Source organism: Acinonyx jubatus, chromosome E2, assembly GCF_027475565.1.
Source record: "Acinonyx jubatus isolate Ajub_Pintada_27869175 chromosome E2, VMU_Ajub_asm_v1.0, whole genome shotgun sequence".
NCBI lineage: Eukaryota > Metazoa > Chordata > Mammalia > Carnivora > Felidae > Acinonyx > Acinonyx jubatus.
In genome coordinates this window covers 53918987-53932265 of record NC_069396.1, presented here as the reverse complement: position 1 = coordinate 53932265, position 13279 = coordinate 53918987, and the positions used below count along the sequence as shown (strand labels likewise).

At 48.8% G+C, this 13279-nt stretch overlaps 1 protein-coding gene across 2 annotated transcripts; it reads left to right on the top strand.

Annotated features, from left to right (window-relative positions):
* Window positions 1–353: 353 nt before the first annotated feature.
* KLK13 (kallikrein related peptidase 13) lies at window positions 354–9256 on the top strand. Of its 2 annotated transcripts, XM_027037176.2 has the most exons (6): window positions 354–488; window positions 988–1074; window positions 4812–5001; window positions 5245–5510; window positions 6667–6803; window positions 8363–9256. In XM_027037176.2, the coding sequence occupies exons 2-6, from the start codon at window positions 1023–1025 to the stop codon at window positions 8555–8557; spliced, it is 840 nt and encodes a 279-aa protein (XP_026892977.1). In that variant the 5' UTR covers window positions 354–488; window positions 988–1022; the 3' UTR covers window positions 8558–9256. The 2 variants fall into 2 exon arrangements, with proteins under 2 accessions (XP_026892977.1, XP_053066964.1); XM_053210989.1 differs by lacking the exons at window positions 354–488; window positions 988–1074 and having other exon boundaries at window positions 4450–5001; window positions 8363–9048.
* The last annotated feature ends 4023 nt before the right edge of the window (window positions 9257–13279 follow it).

Here is a 13279-nt window from a genome sequence, read left to right as displayed (position 1 = left end):
GCTGACTGTAAGGGGTATGGTTAAAATTAGGGAGATAGGAATAGGGTGGAAAATGGCCATCTGGAAGCTGATGGATGTAAAGATGTGCACAGGGGTTGGAGAGATTAGAAAACGGGATGGAAAATGGATTGGTGTTAGGGAGGGCCATGGGGATTTAGGGTGGGTTTGAGGAAGGAAATAGCTTTCCCCTTCCCTCTAAGTGAGTCCTGCTGCCTCCAAGTTCACAGTGGGTTCAAATGGGGCCTGGGTGGGGCCAGATCTGGGTCCCAGCTCGTCCTGGAGCTCCGCCCCAAGCGGAAGGGCCAAACCCAGGCTGGGGGGTGCCAGGCAGCAGCCTACTGAGCCTTTGGGGGTGGAGAGGGGGAGGCCAGCAACAGGGAAATGCTGAGGGCGCTGGGGGAGGGAATTCAGGGGTTAAAAAGCCATGGGTCCAGGCTGAAGTTGGAAGCAGCTGGCGGCGAAGTTCTGCACCCGGGCCTCTCACAGAGGTAGGGTCCGCCTGGGGCAGGGGCGGGAGCATCAGAGGGGAGGAGTGGGGAGAGGAGGGAGATGTGAGCTGGGAAAGGAAAAGAGAGAGAACAGCTGAGTCAGGGAGATGGGGCGGGAAGCCAGGGGTTCAGTTACAGAGGTACAGATCTGCAGAGCAGGGGAGGGTGAAGCACGCTGAAAGATAAGCTGCTTGAGGCCAGGTGCCCGGGACGACCCTGAGAGGGGAGCAAGGGGTCAGAGAGCGGCGGGAGCGGGTACTGAGGCCCCCAGCTCGCTGGAGGGCACGGATGCACGCTGTGCACGCCCCCCTGCCCCTCTAGCCTCCTTACTGGGCTCCCCACCGAGGATGGAATTTGGGACGGGGGTGCAGATTCCAGGCCCAAGGCTCTTAATGAAGGAGATTTTAGACTGGAAAGTGCAGGCGCACAGGTGGGGAGGAGGGACGGCCAGAGACGGGGGTTCGAGCCAGCCCTTAACACCTCCCCCACAACTTCTCAGGCCCCGCCCGCCCTGCTCCCCACCCCGGAGCCGCCATGTGGCCCCTGGCCGCTGTGATCGCCTTCCTGACGGTGGCCTTGTCAGGCGGTAAGAATGCGCGGGGGTGGAGGCGGGGTGGCCACCGGAACAATGGTAGGAGGGGTCAGGGCAGGAGGAGGGGGCGTGGGAGCCCTGAGCCCCGCCCACCGCCCACTCGAGGCCGGGTCCCCCAGGGACAGCCCTGAGAGCTTCCTGCTTGTCCCTGCGTGACCTGGTTTCTGGGCCGGGGCTAGCCCACTCTCCCCACCGACCCCAGACCCCTCCCTGGGGCGTCCCGCTCTGGTGAGCCCGCTCCTATTTATTTATAAGTTTTCTGGATGTTCCTCACCAGCTCCTTCTCTGATTGCCCTACTGTGCAGTGGAAAGCTCACCCCCACCTGCAGCCCCTGCCCCCGCAGCAGCCTCCTCCCCTCTCAAGCAGGGCAATCGTGAGAGTTGGGTTCAAATCCTGACGCTGCCGCTTTGAGCAAGTAATTTAGCTTCTTGGTGTTTTTTAATCTGTAAAATGAGAACATCTAAGTCCCTACTAGGAAAGGTTGTTGTGAATGTTAGAATGAGCTAATGCGTGGCAGATGGAAGGGGCTGAAAAGTTAGTCGTCATTACTTTATTAGTGTTCACTCTTCATTATCAGCTTCTTCCAGAGCCTTCTAGTTTGTTCTTCCTTTAATTCTTGTGGTGACCCCCAAACCTGATTCTACCCTGAGTCGGTCCCCAAAGATTCCTCATGTTTAAGGCAAATTTGCAGGCAGATTCTCAGGCATCATCATCTGTCCACCCATCCATCCTTCCGTCCATCCATTCATCCATAGCCATTCATCTAACCAACAAGCTGTTGAGCACTAGGCACTGTTCTGGGTACTGTGCAAGCAGACACGGTTCCTGCTATTAGCATCCAGAGCCTAGCGGGGAAGGATGCAGGCATTATTCAAACAATTACTCAAATAATTAGTTAATAATTAGTTAGGACTGTGACAGGAGGTGATGGCTTCAAGGGGCCAAGCCAGGAGCCTTGAGATGGAATGGCAGCTCCTGGCTTGGAAGGCCACCCAAAGGTCTGGACCCCTGAGCCGAGACCTGAGGAGGGAGGAGTCCTCAGGCACCTGGCACCACCCTTGGCCTGAAGGTGGGGTGGTTTCTCTCCTTTGGTGCCACTCCCAGGACTCGTGCCCTTGTCCTAAGCCCCTCCTGGGTACCACGCCCTGGGCTAGGAGCTCCACATGCATCATCTTGTGGAGCCCTCAGCAGCCTTATGAGGTAGGAACACTGTAATTACTCCAGTTTCACAGCTAAAACCCTGGGACTCTGAGACAGCAGGTCCTGCCCCAAAGACACCTGTGGCGCCTGAGTCAGGATCCTGATGTACATTGGCTGCCCTGTCCCCAGCATCCTGGACTTGAGGTTCTGGCAAACCATATTCATTATTTTAGATCTGATGGTCCGCTTAGAGTCAACTCTTTTTTTTTTTTTTAACTTTTTTAAACTTTTTTTTAACTTATATCATTGTCCTAAATGGAAAAGAGCACCCTTTGCTATAAATAAAAGGTAAGAGGAAAACATAAATCCTGCACAATGTAACAACAAAAACAATGTATTTATTGGGTTGGACCATCTGACATTGCCGGTAGTGGGCCTTTTTTGACCTTTCCCCAAACAACAATGGCAGATAAATTTTAGGTTGCCGGCTAAAGGCTTCGGTTTCTTCCAGGTTTTAAAAAGTGAGCTCAGCGAGGATTAGAGAGGTGTTAAAAGTGTATCAATCCCATCATGGAGCTCCATTTCTGCTTGGCAAAATGAGGACTGAAGAGAACTGGACAGTGACTCAGTTTCTGAGGCTGCCATTTGATGTCACTTACACCTCATCTCTGTACCACCTAAATGACCTGTGTCCACCAAGACTCCTGTCCCCAATTTTGAGAACCACTGAGCTAATCCCGTGGCTTATGTAGGTGGGGAAGCTGGCCCAGGGAGGAGAAGAGCCTACTGGCCACAGAGCTGGGGACCTCCTAATAATTTCTTTTAATGTTTATTTTTGAGAGAGAGACAGCATGAGCTAGGGAGGGCAGAGAGAGAGACACAGAAACTGAAGCAGGCTCCAGGCTCTGAGCTGTCCACCCAGAGCCCAATGCAGGGCTCACACTCATTAACCATGAGATCAGGGGCGCCTGGGTGGCTTAGTCGGTTGAGCGTCCGACTTCGGCTCAGGTCACGATCTCGCGGTCCGTGAGTTCGAGCCCCGCGTCAGGCTCTGGGCTGATGGCTCGGAGCCTGGAGCCTGCTTCCGATTCTGTGTCTCCCTCTCTCTCTGCCCCTCCCCCGTTCATGCTCTGTCTCTCTCTGTCTCAAAAATAAATAAAAAACATTAAAAAAAAATTTAACAACAACAACAAAAAAACATGAGATCATGATCTGAGCCGAAATTAAGAGTTGGATGCTTAGCTGACTGAGCCACCCAGACACCCCTATAGCTAATAATTAATAATTAATAACAGTCCCCACTTACTGAGCACTTGCTCTATGCCAGGTGCCGTGCCCCATGAGAAAGCTAAGCCTGGCAACTGGTAGGGCATCACCCAGCCAGAAAGTGGCACATTTAGGATGGGACTTTCCCATTGTTGATTGCTATGTCTCCAATGCTGGGCATAGTGCTAGCACACAACACTTATTGAGTGAACACCTACTATGTGCCAGACACTGTGCTTGGTCCTGGGGATATAGCTCTGAATAAAGCAGTTAAGGTGCCTATTATCAATGGACCTTATAGGCAAATTGCAGAGATTAAAAAAAAAAAAACCCACATAAATGTAAACAAATAGAGAGAGAAATGAATACTGATCATGGCTCTGATGGGAATCAACTGGGTGAATGTAATAGGGTGTGACTGGGGGGCTAGGAGGGACAATATTAGACCAGGTGGCCAGGAATCTGGGATGGCCTCCAAGGAGGTAATGTTTGAACTGAACTGAGCTCTCAGAGTCAAGAAGGACACAGACATGTAGCCTGTAGGTTCTGAGTGCCATCAAGTAGAATATTTCATATATGTGATGTCCTATATATGCCCTGTCCACTATGGTAGACACTGGCCATGTGGGACTCTTGAGCATTTCAACTGTAATGGGTGTGGTTGAAGAATTGAATGTATTTCATTTTAATGAATCTAAATGTAAATATCCACACGTGGCTAGCAGCTACCATATTGAACAGCACAGGTCTAGAGAAAGAACTGTCCAGAATGAAGCAGCAGCAAGTTCAGAGGGTATTGTGTGTCTGGAGAATGGGTCCACAAGTCTGGAACAGAGTGTGTGAAGAGGAAAGATGGGAGATGGGGCCAAAGAGGCTGGTAAGAGTCAGATGATACAGAGTCCTGCAAACTTTGAATTTGAAAGTGGTTAGGCTATGGGTTTTATTTAAAGTCATAGAGGCACCTGGTAAATAACGTGTTGAAAGGATGGATGGATGGATGGATGGATGGGTACATACTTACTGCCTAGGTAGATCTATAGGTCAGTCTCCATGGTGGGATGGGAAGACGCAGGTGGGGAGAAAGTCAGGCTTGTTCCATGAACTCTGTGAGCCCCCAGTGGAGTTAGCACTTATACAGAAAAGGACATCATCACCTCTTTGCCCTGACTCCTCTCCACTACATGGAAGCTGGCAACTCCCAGAGGCCAACAAATGAATCATCAATTCCTGGTCACCCAGAGCAAAATTCTGACCCTCTCCCCAAGCCCAAGGCCTCCTTCTCCCCCTGAACCCCAATTCCCTAACATTTTCTCTTCTTCACCAGGTATCTCTCAGGAGTATCCCAAGATTCTCAACGGCACTAATGGGACCAGCGGGTTTCTCCCGGGGGGCTACACCTGCCGCCCCCACTCTCAGCCCTGGCAGGCAGCCCTACTGGTGCAAAAGCGGCTGCTCTGTGGGGGAGTCCTTGTCGACCCCAAATGGGTCCTCACTGCAGCACACTGTCTGAAGGAGTATGTGGGGGTCAGGGGCGCATGAGGGTAGGGATGAGAACAGGACTGGGATGGTGAGGGGGTTGGTGGATGTGGATTGAGGATGAAGTCAGAGTTAGGGTTGGGGTTTGGGCCTGGAAATGAAGTCCAGAAAGAGGATTTGAATGGGACTGGAGTTGAGGATGTGGAAGGAGATGTTTGGAGAGGAGGAAGGTGGTGGAGACGGGCTTAACCTCTCTAATCACCCCCTTCCTGCACCCACAGAGGGTACAGAGTTTACCTGGGCAAGCATGCCCTGGGGCGTGTGGAGGCCGGAGAGCAGGTGAGGGAGGTAGTCCGCTCTATCCCCCACCCTCAATACCAGATCAGCCCCACCCACCTGAAGCATGACCACGACATCATGCTTTTGGAGCTGCATTCACCGGTCCAGCTCACGAACCACATCCGTGTTGTGCCCCTCTCCCAAGACTGCCTCCCTGCTGGCACCTGCTGTCGGGTGTCTGGCTGGGGCACCACCACCAGCCCCCAGGGTATGCACCCTCAACAGGTGGCCTGAGGTGTCAGTGGCTGGGTAAACTGGGGCAGAAAAGGGAGGGAAGGTTGGAGGAGGATTCCTTTATATATAAAGCAATACATGTATAGTAATATTATATATACTATATATGTTACATATATCCTTTATATGAATACATATACATTTATAAATAAGAAGTTAACATGTTATATATATATCTCCTTTATACAAATGTCCATTTATAAATATAGAGTTATATGTTACATATGTCATAGATTATATAGTTATATATCTTTATATAAATATATATACATTTATAAATATGTATAAAGTTATGTTACATATCCTTTATATAAATATACATGAAGTTATATATTTTATAGAATGTTACAGATCAGATATATAAACTTCTATGTCCTTTATATAAATATATAAATTAATAAAAACAGATATTGTAATATGTGTTATATATTACATGTATGATATATTTATATAAATACAACACATGACACGTTTGTATCCAAATGTGAAAATTCTCATGTAGGTTGATTTTTTTTAGATCATAAGTTCTATATTTATGTATTTATTTAAATACGTTCACATATAAACTATGTATTAGACAAATTATACCTAAATATGTTTAAATAAATTGTCACTTAATGCATTTGATATATTGGCAGGTATGTACTTGTTAAATGTAAGGACGTGTAGGTGTGTCCTTTGTGTTTAAGTTACATGTGCATGAATATTAAACTGATCTTCGTAGCATCAAGGGCCCTTTGCATCTCCTTAGCGGTGCCCTGGCTTCTTCCCCGTCTCCTTTCCCTCTTTCTCCCCAATCTGTCATCTTTCTCCGCACGGCTTTCCGTCCCCTTGTTTCCTCACCCCCAATCTTCTGTCTCTCACCACATGTCACTATCCCTCTTCTCCTCTCCCTTTTATGTCTCTTCCCACTTTCCTGCATTCTCGAATCTTCCCCTCTTGTTGGCCTCCACCTCCCCTGCCCCATTTCTCTCCACACCTGTCTCCTCCATCCCTTACCCCACATACATATCCCATCTGTTCCCCATCTTCCTCTTTGCATCCATTTTCTACCGACTCTCCTGTTTAACTCCCACCCTGTAGCCTGGCTGAGACAGACATCCTTAGACCTTCCTCTCTCTCCTTCCCAGTGAGTTACCCCCCAACCTTACAATGTGCCAACATCCAGCTTCGCTCAGATGAGGAGTGTCATCAGGTCTACCCGGGGAAGATCACACCCAACATGCTGTGTGCCGGCACAGAAGAGGGTGGCAAGGACTCCTGTGAGGTGAGAACGGCATGGGGCAAGGGGGCGGGGAGGTTGCCATGGGCCAAGATGGGAAGCCAGAATGAAGGCAGGGACGGCTTCCGGGAGTAGAGCTTCATTTTAGCCTTGGGGGAACCAGTGTTTTAAGAGGACATGTCCCCTAACATAGAGGGTCAAGATAAAAAGAGAAGTACCCGTGACTGGAGACTATAATTCATCTTAAGCCTCGGCTTTGACTGGCATTGGCTGCCCAGATCCCTGTGTTGAGATGCATAAAGGTTGGTGTTGTTTCACTTGCGAGAGAAACCCAACTCAAACCAGCTTAAAAGCAAGACACACTGGCTTTTGTAACCGCAAAGTCCAGGGGTGTCTTGCTTCAGGCACGGATGGATCCAGGTGCACAAATAATGTGTTTACAATGCTGTCTCTTTTCATTTCAGCTCTTCTCTCTTCTGTTTTTGTCTTCATCCTCAGTTAAGCTTTTCCCAGCAATTTTGGGCTCACATCTCACCCTCCTAAGCAACTCGATCAGAAAAAGTTTTCCAAGTGTTTACCTAAACATCCTTTTTTTAAATGTTTATCTATTTTTGAGAGAGAAACAGAGCATGAGTGGGGGAGGGTCAGAGAGAGAGGGAGACACAGAATCCAAAGCGGGCTCCAGGCTCCAAGCTGCCAGCACAGAGCCCGACGTGGGGCTCGAACCCACAAACCATGAGATCATGATCTGAGCCGAAGTCAGACGTTTAACTGACTGAACCACCCCGGCGCCCCTGTTTACATAAACATCTTGAGCATGATTCTCACTAGGCTGACTTAAGTCATGTGTCCTGAGCCTTCACTCTGACCAGAGCTGTGGGATTCTCTGATGGACCGAGTCTGTTACGTGACTGACTGTGTGGGCCAGGGAGGGGCTGTTCCCCAAAAGCGAAAATCAGGGGGCAGTTATCAAAATGGGAGGAAATGGGTACTACCTGGGCAAAAACCTCCACTAAGCACAAAAAAGCAAAACTTATATCCGGTAGAGGAGGCTTCTGAGATTGAGTTTTGGTTTAGTGGGAAAGATGGCGTGTGCCTTGAGTGACCAATGAGGAGTGTCTTGGGTCCAGCAGGGAGAGGTGAGAGTACACGCTCTACATAACCATACCCAGATGTGGGTGAGTTTGCCCAATAGTGAGATGGCACCAAGGAGCCATAAAGCCACAGCAGGGTTGGGGGGCAGCACGGTGTGGGGGGGGGCACAAGGTGGGGTTGGTAGCAGAGAACCAAGAATGGGTTTTGAGGTAAGGTGTAACCACCCTAACAAGACAGAAGAGCAGAGAAAAATGTGGAGAGAGAAGTCTCTCTCTTGTTCTTGGTCTCAGGGTCCATCTAGCTCCACCTTTCTCTTTGTGTCTCTTGCTGTCACTCTCCTCTCTGTTTGTCTTCTCGTCTTCCTGTTTCTCTCTAGCCCTGTCTGTGTCCTGTCTCTCGTTATCTCTGCTCTGTGTGTGTGTCCATCTTTCACTCTCTCTCATATGTCCCCACCTGTGCCTTTGTTTGCCTCCACCAAGGACCCCCCTTCTCTCTCTTCCCCCCCTCAGGGCGACTCCGGGGGCCCCCTGATCTGTAATGGAACACTCCATGGCATCATCTCCTGGGGAGACTTCCCATGCGGGCAGCCCAACCGGCCTGGTGTCTATACTCGAGTCTCTCAATATGTTGTGTGGATCCGAGAAACGATTCAAAAACACAGAACCCAAGAGTGGAAATGGACGAAGGGGAAGGGCCCACAGTAAAAGCCGGGTTGGCTCACCTGCCTCCTTCCTCCCTCCCTCCCTCCCTCCCTCTGCACCCTCCTCACTCCATTGGCCCAGCCCTTCTCTGCCCCTCCCAAAGTTCCACTTGAACCAGTGATCCGTATTCTCAGAACCTCTGATCCCGGCCGACATTTCGTGTTTCAGAAGCATTCAGTCACTTCCGATATCATGGTCTCCCACATACTGCATCCTCAAATACCTCAGTACCCTCAGCATCCCAACCCAATGTTCCAGGACTCCCACTGTTTCAACAGAATCCCAGATAGCCATCTGAATGTTCTGTCTGTGGAATACCCTTAAATACATTCATTGACTCATCTCAACAATACTCTATGTCCCATGAATGGAACTTCCTTGATATCGTGCCAAACCCTTTCACGTATTTCCTGACTACCAACATTCTAGACACTTCTGTCTTTGGTGCCCAAGAAGGTTCTAGACTCCTGCGACATTTCATCTTGAAAATATTCTCTCGGGGCACCTGGGTGGCTCAGTCAGTTAAGTGCCCCACTTTGGCTCAGGTCACGATCTCACGGTCCGTGGGTTCAAACCCCGCGTGGGGCTCTGTGCTGACAGCCTGGAGCCTGGAAGCTGCTTCGGATTCTGTGTCTCCCTCTCTCTGCCCCTCCCCTGCTTGCTCTCTGTCTCTCTCTCTCCCTCAAAAATAAACATTTTTTTAAAAAATTTAAAAAAAGAAAATATTCTCTTGGACTCAGAATCTTCTGCCCCAACAATTTTCTAGGCACATCTGAATGATTAATCATAGCACAGCTAATATTGGATCCTCATAATGGTTCGTTCTCACCTAGTTTTGGGTCTCCCAAATGTCCCATCCCTACCTACACCCCATATTTTGCCAGTATCCCCTGTCTCTGAATCCCCTTGCTCACGAAAGATCAACAGCACACTAGACTAGAGTTTTGGGGTTCAGGGCCCTGAGGGGCTTCCACACCTGGACCCTGTTGTCTGCCAGGTGTTGTCCTTTCATCTCCCCCACAAGCATCTTCACCCTCAGTGACCCCAATACACAGTGGTTAAATGCCCAAGTCACCGAGTCCCTGATTTGAGCAAGTCTTGAAACTCACTGCCTCTCTGTTCTTTTGTCTGTAAATGGGGCTTCTCATTTTTCCTCCTAACATTGTTATTATAAACTTCAAGCACCTCCACTATGATTCTTTGCCTGGTTCCCTATCACATATCACCTTAGGGTGTCAACAACCCCCAGATTTGCAGGGTCCAAAAACTGTTGCATTTGGGGCTTCTGGCTGGCTCCAGTTAGCAGAGCATGTGACTCTTAATCTCAGGGTCCTGAGTTCAAGCCCCACATTGGGTGTCGAGCTTACTTAAAACAGCAGCAACGACAGAAAGTGTTGCATTCGGGGACTTTTTTCAGCATGTATCCAGTGCCGACCATGTGCAGGCATTCTCTTGGGTGTTGGTAAATACAGCTTTATTTATTTAACACATACTGGTACTTCTCAGAAGCCAGGCACTGTTGCAGACATAGCTGATAAAGCAGTGAATTGGGTAAAACTTCTGCCCTGTAGAGCTTGCATTCTTTGCAGAGAGACTAAATAAATAGGGAGATAGACGGACAAGTGGCAATGTAAACCATGGCAAAAATGAAGCAGAGATGGGGTGCCTGGGTGGCTCAGTTGGTTGAGCGTCCGACTTCGGCTCAGGTCACCATCTCGCGGTATGTGAGTTCGAGCCCCATGTCGGGCTCTGTGCTGACTGCTCAGAGCCTGGAGCCTGTTTCAGATTCTGTGTCTCCCTCTCTCTCTGACCCTCCCCCGTGCATGCTCTGTCTCTCTCTGTCCCAAAAATAAATAAACGTTGAAAAAAAAATAAAAAAAAAATGAAGCAGAGATGAAGGATAGGGAATGTTGGCGTTGGGAGAGTGAGTGGAGTTGCTATTTTATTATTTTTTTAATGTAAGCTCTGTGCCCAACATGGGGCTTGAACTTCCAACCCTGAGATCAAGAGTTACAGGCTCTGCTGACTGAACCAGCCAGGCACCCCAGAGTCGCTGTTTTAAATCGTCCGGGGGCACCTGCATAGCTGGTTAAGAATCTGACTCTTGATCTCGGCTCAGCTTATGGTCTCGTGCTTTGTGAGTTTGAGCCCCATGTAGGGCTCTTCCTTGGCAGTGTAGAGCCTGCTTGGGATTCTCTCTCCCCTCTCATTCTCCCCCTTCCCTGCATGCACACAGACTCTCTCCAGCTCTCAAAATAAAGAAATAAACTTTAAAAAAATAAGATGGTCTGGGGAATGATGGTGACATTAAAAAAAAAAAAGCAAACAGGGGCGCTGGGTGGCTCAGTCGGTTGAGTGTCCAACTTCGGCTCAGGTCACGATCTCACAGTCTGTGAGTTCAAGCCCCACGTCGGACTCTGCTGACAGCTCAGAGCCTGGAGCCTGCTTCAGATTCTGTGTCTCCCTCTCTCTCTGCCCTTCCCCCACTCATGCTCTGTCTCTCTCTCTGTCAAAAATAAACATTAAAACAATATTTAAAAAAACAATGAAAGGATGGAAAGAGAGAACCAGGTGCATATCTGGGCAGCAGCACCCCATGCAAAGACAGCAAGTGCAAAGGCCCTGAGGCAGGAGCTGGCCAGATGCATCTGAAGATTGGGAAGATGGTGAAGAGGTTGGTGTGGAAGTGACTGCCCTTCAATAGCTTAGGCAGGAGGTGATGTTCTCAGGGGAGTTATGGGGTCAGATTCTGGATCTGCTTGAAGAGATTGTTGGACAGTGCCTGTTGACATCAGTTGAAGGGTGTGAGAGAAAAGACAGAAGGACAACCTCAACGCTTTGGCTTGAGCAACCATTTACTAAATGGAACTGCCATTTACTAAAATTGGGGAAACTCTGGGAGGGATAGATTTGCAGGGAAATACTGGGAATTTTTGTTTTGAACTGTTTATTAGGCACCAAAGTGGCAATAAACTCCGCCCTCAAGGGGATTTACTGAAAATTAACCAATACACTAAACTAAGTAACTGCAAATTGTGATGACTTCTATGTGATAATAAATGTAATCCGTGAAGGATCTAAACAGACTTTTGTGTTAGAGAATTAGAGGGGATGCTGTTTTCCACAGGTAGTCAGGAAGCACTTCCTGGAGGAGGCGGCATTGACTAAAGACCCCAAAGGTTAGAGGAAGCTGCTTTTGCAAAGAACACTGCTAATATCTCTGAAAGAGGGAGTCATCATATTTCAGAGTCCACCGTCCCTGGTTCCTACAGGGGAGCCTACGGGTTAGAGTTTAAAAGCACACAAGGTGGGGGCACCTGGCTGGCTCAGTCAGTGGATCATGTGACTCTTGATCTTGGGGTCGTGGGTTCAAGCCCCGTATTGGGTGTAGAGATTGCTTAAAAATAAACATAAATAAAAGCAAGGAGGGTAGAGTCTGAAGGACCTGGTTTTGGATGGAAGAATCTTTATCTTTTGGGAGGCTCTGTTTCCTCATCTGGTACTAACAGGACCTACTGCTCAGCGTTGTTAGAAGGAAGACCGGCATTTAAAGTCTGCACCCGGAAACTTCTCAATCGGTGGAGATGCAACATGATGCGATAGCTAAGAAGGTAGTTTCTGAGGCCAGGCTGCCCGGGTGTGACTTCCAGCTCTGCCACTTATTTAAAAGAATTTTTTTTAACGTTTATTTATTTTTGAGAGAGACAGAGACAGAGTGCGAGCAGAGAGAGAGGGAGACACAGAATCCGAAGCAGGATCATGACCTGAGCCGAAGTCGGCTGCTTAACCGACTGAGCCACCCAGGCGCCCCGGATTAGGAATCTTTAAAGTGAAGTAACCCATCTAGTGGCAGGGATGCAGACCCAATGGAACCCAGGTGCACAGCTGGGACCCTAGGACCCAACAGTTCCACGCCTGACGTCTATCCTAGGGCAATGATCATGCAGGTCACAAAGAGGCAAGTATGGAAGGGTCTGTCAATCACTTATTTGTTGTGCTGCAAAATTAGAGGAAAACTGGGCACCCACTAATGAGGGTGGGGGTGGGTGTTAGGATGCGGTGGAGAGCACCATGGAGGACCACACAGCACTTACAAGCAACAGGCTAGAGGCACACATGAACGGAATCTCAAAGGTGCAGTGCTACCAACGTCAATGGTTAAAAAGACTGACACTATTAAGCACTGGCAAAGATGTGGGGCTCTGGAACACTTATACGCTGCTGATGGCAATGCAGAGCGGTACAACCACTTTAGAAAACATTTGGCAATTTCCTTCAGAATCCAACACACATCGTACGATCTTACAGTGCCACTCCTAGGTGTCTGCCTAAGAGAAAGGAAAACATGCCCACACAAATGATGTGGACGTGAATGTGTGCAGCAACATTATTTGGGATAGCCAGAAGCTGGAAGCAAACCCAGATATGTAACGACTTGCAAATGGATGAAAGCTGTAACACGTCCACACTGTGGGATACTGCACAGCAATAAGAGGCAATGAACTATGGAGAGAAAAATGCAAAAGCGTGGGTGATTCTGAAATGCTATTATGCTAGTGAGAGAAGCTAAACATTTACATGATATTCTAAAAAGGCAAAACTCTAGGCAGAATGGAGATCAGTGGTAGCCTGGGGCAGAGGGAAGGAGGGAGAGCTTTGGCAGAAAGAGTGCAGGGCAGTTTAAGAATGGGTGGCTGGAAGGTGGGAGGTACTTGTTTTAGGTTT

Bases quoted from the DNA above. Each gene is read 5' to 3' on its own strand.
- KLK13 (XM_053210989.1), top strand. From the start codon at position 4,700: ATGAATCATCAATTCCTGGTCACCCAGAGCAAAATTCTGACCCTCTCC. The intron at 5,002-5,244 runs GTATGTGGGGGT...CTGCACCCACAG, and splicing joins GCAGCACACTGTCTGAAGGA to AGGGTACAGAGTTTACCTGG. The intron at 5,511-6,666 runs GTATGCACCCTC...TCTCCTTCCCAG, and splicing joins CACCACCACCAGCCCCCAGG to TGAGTTACCCCCCAACCTTA.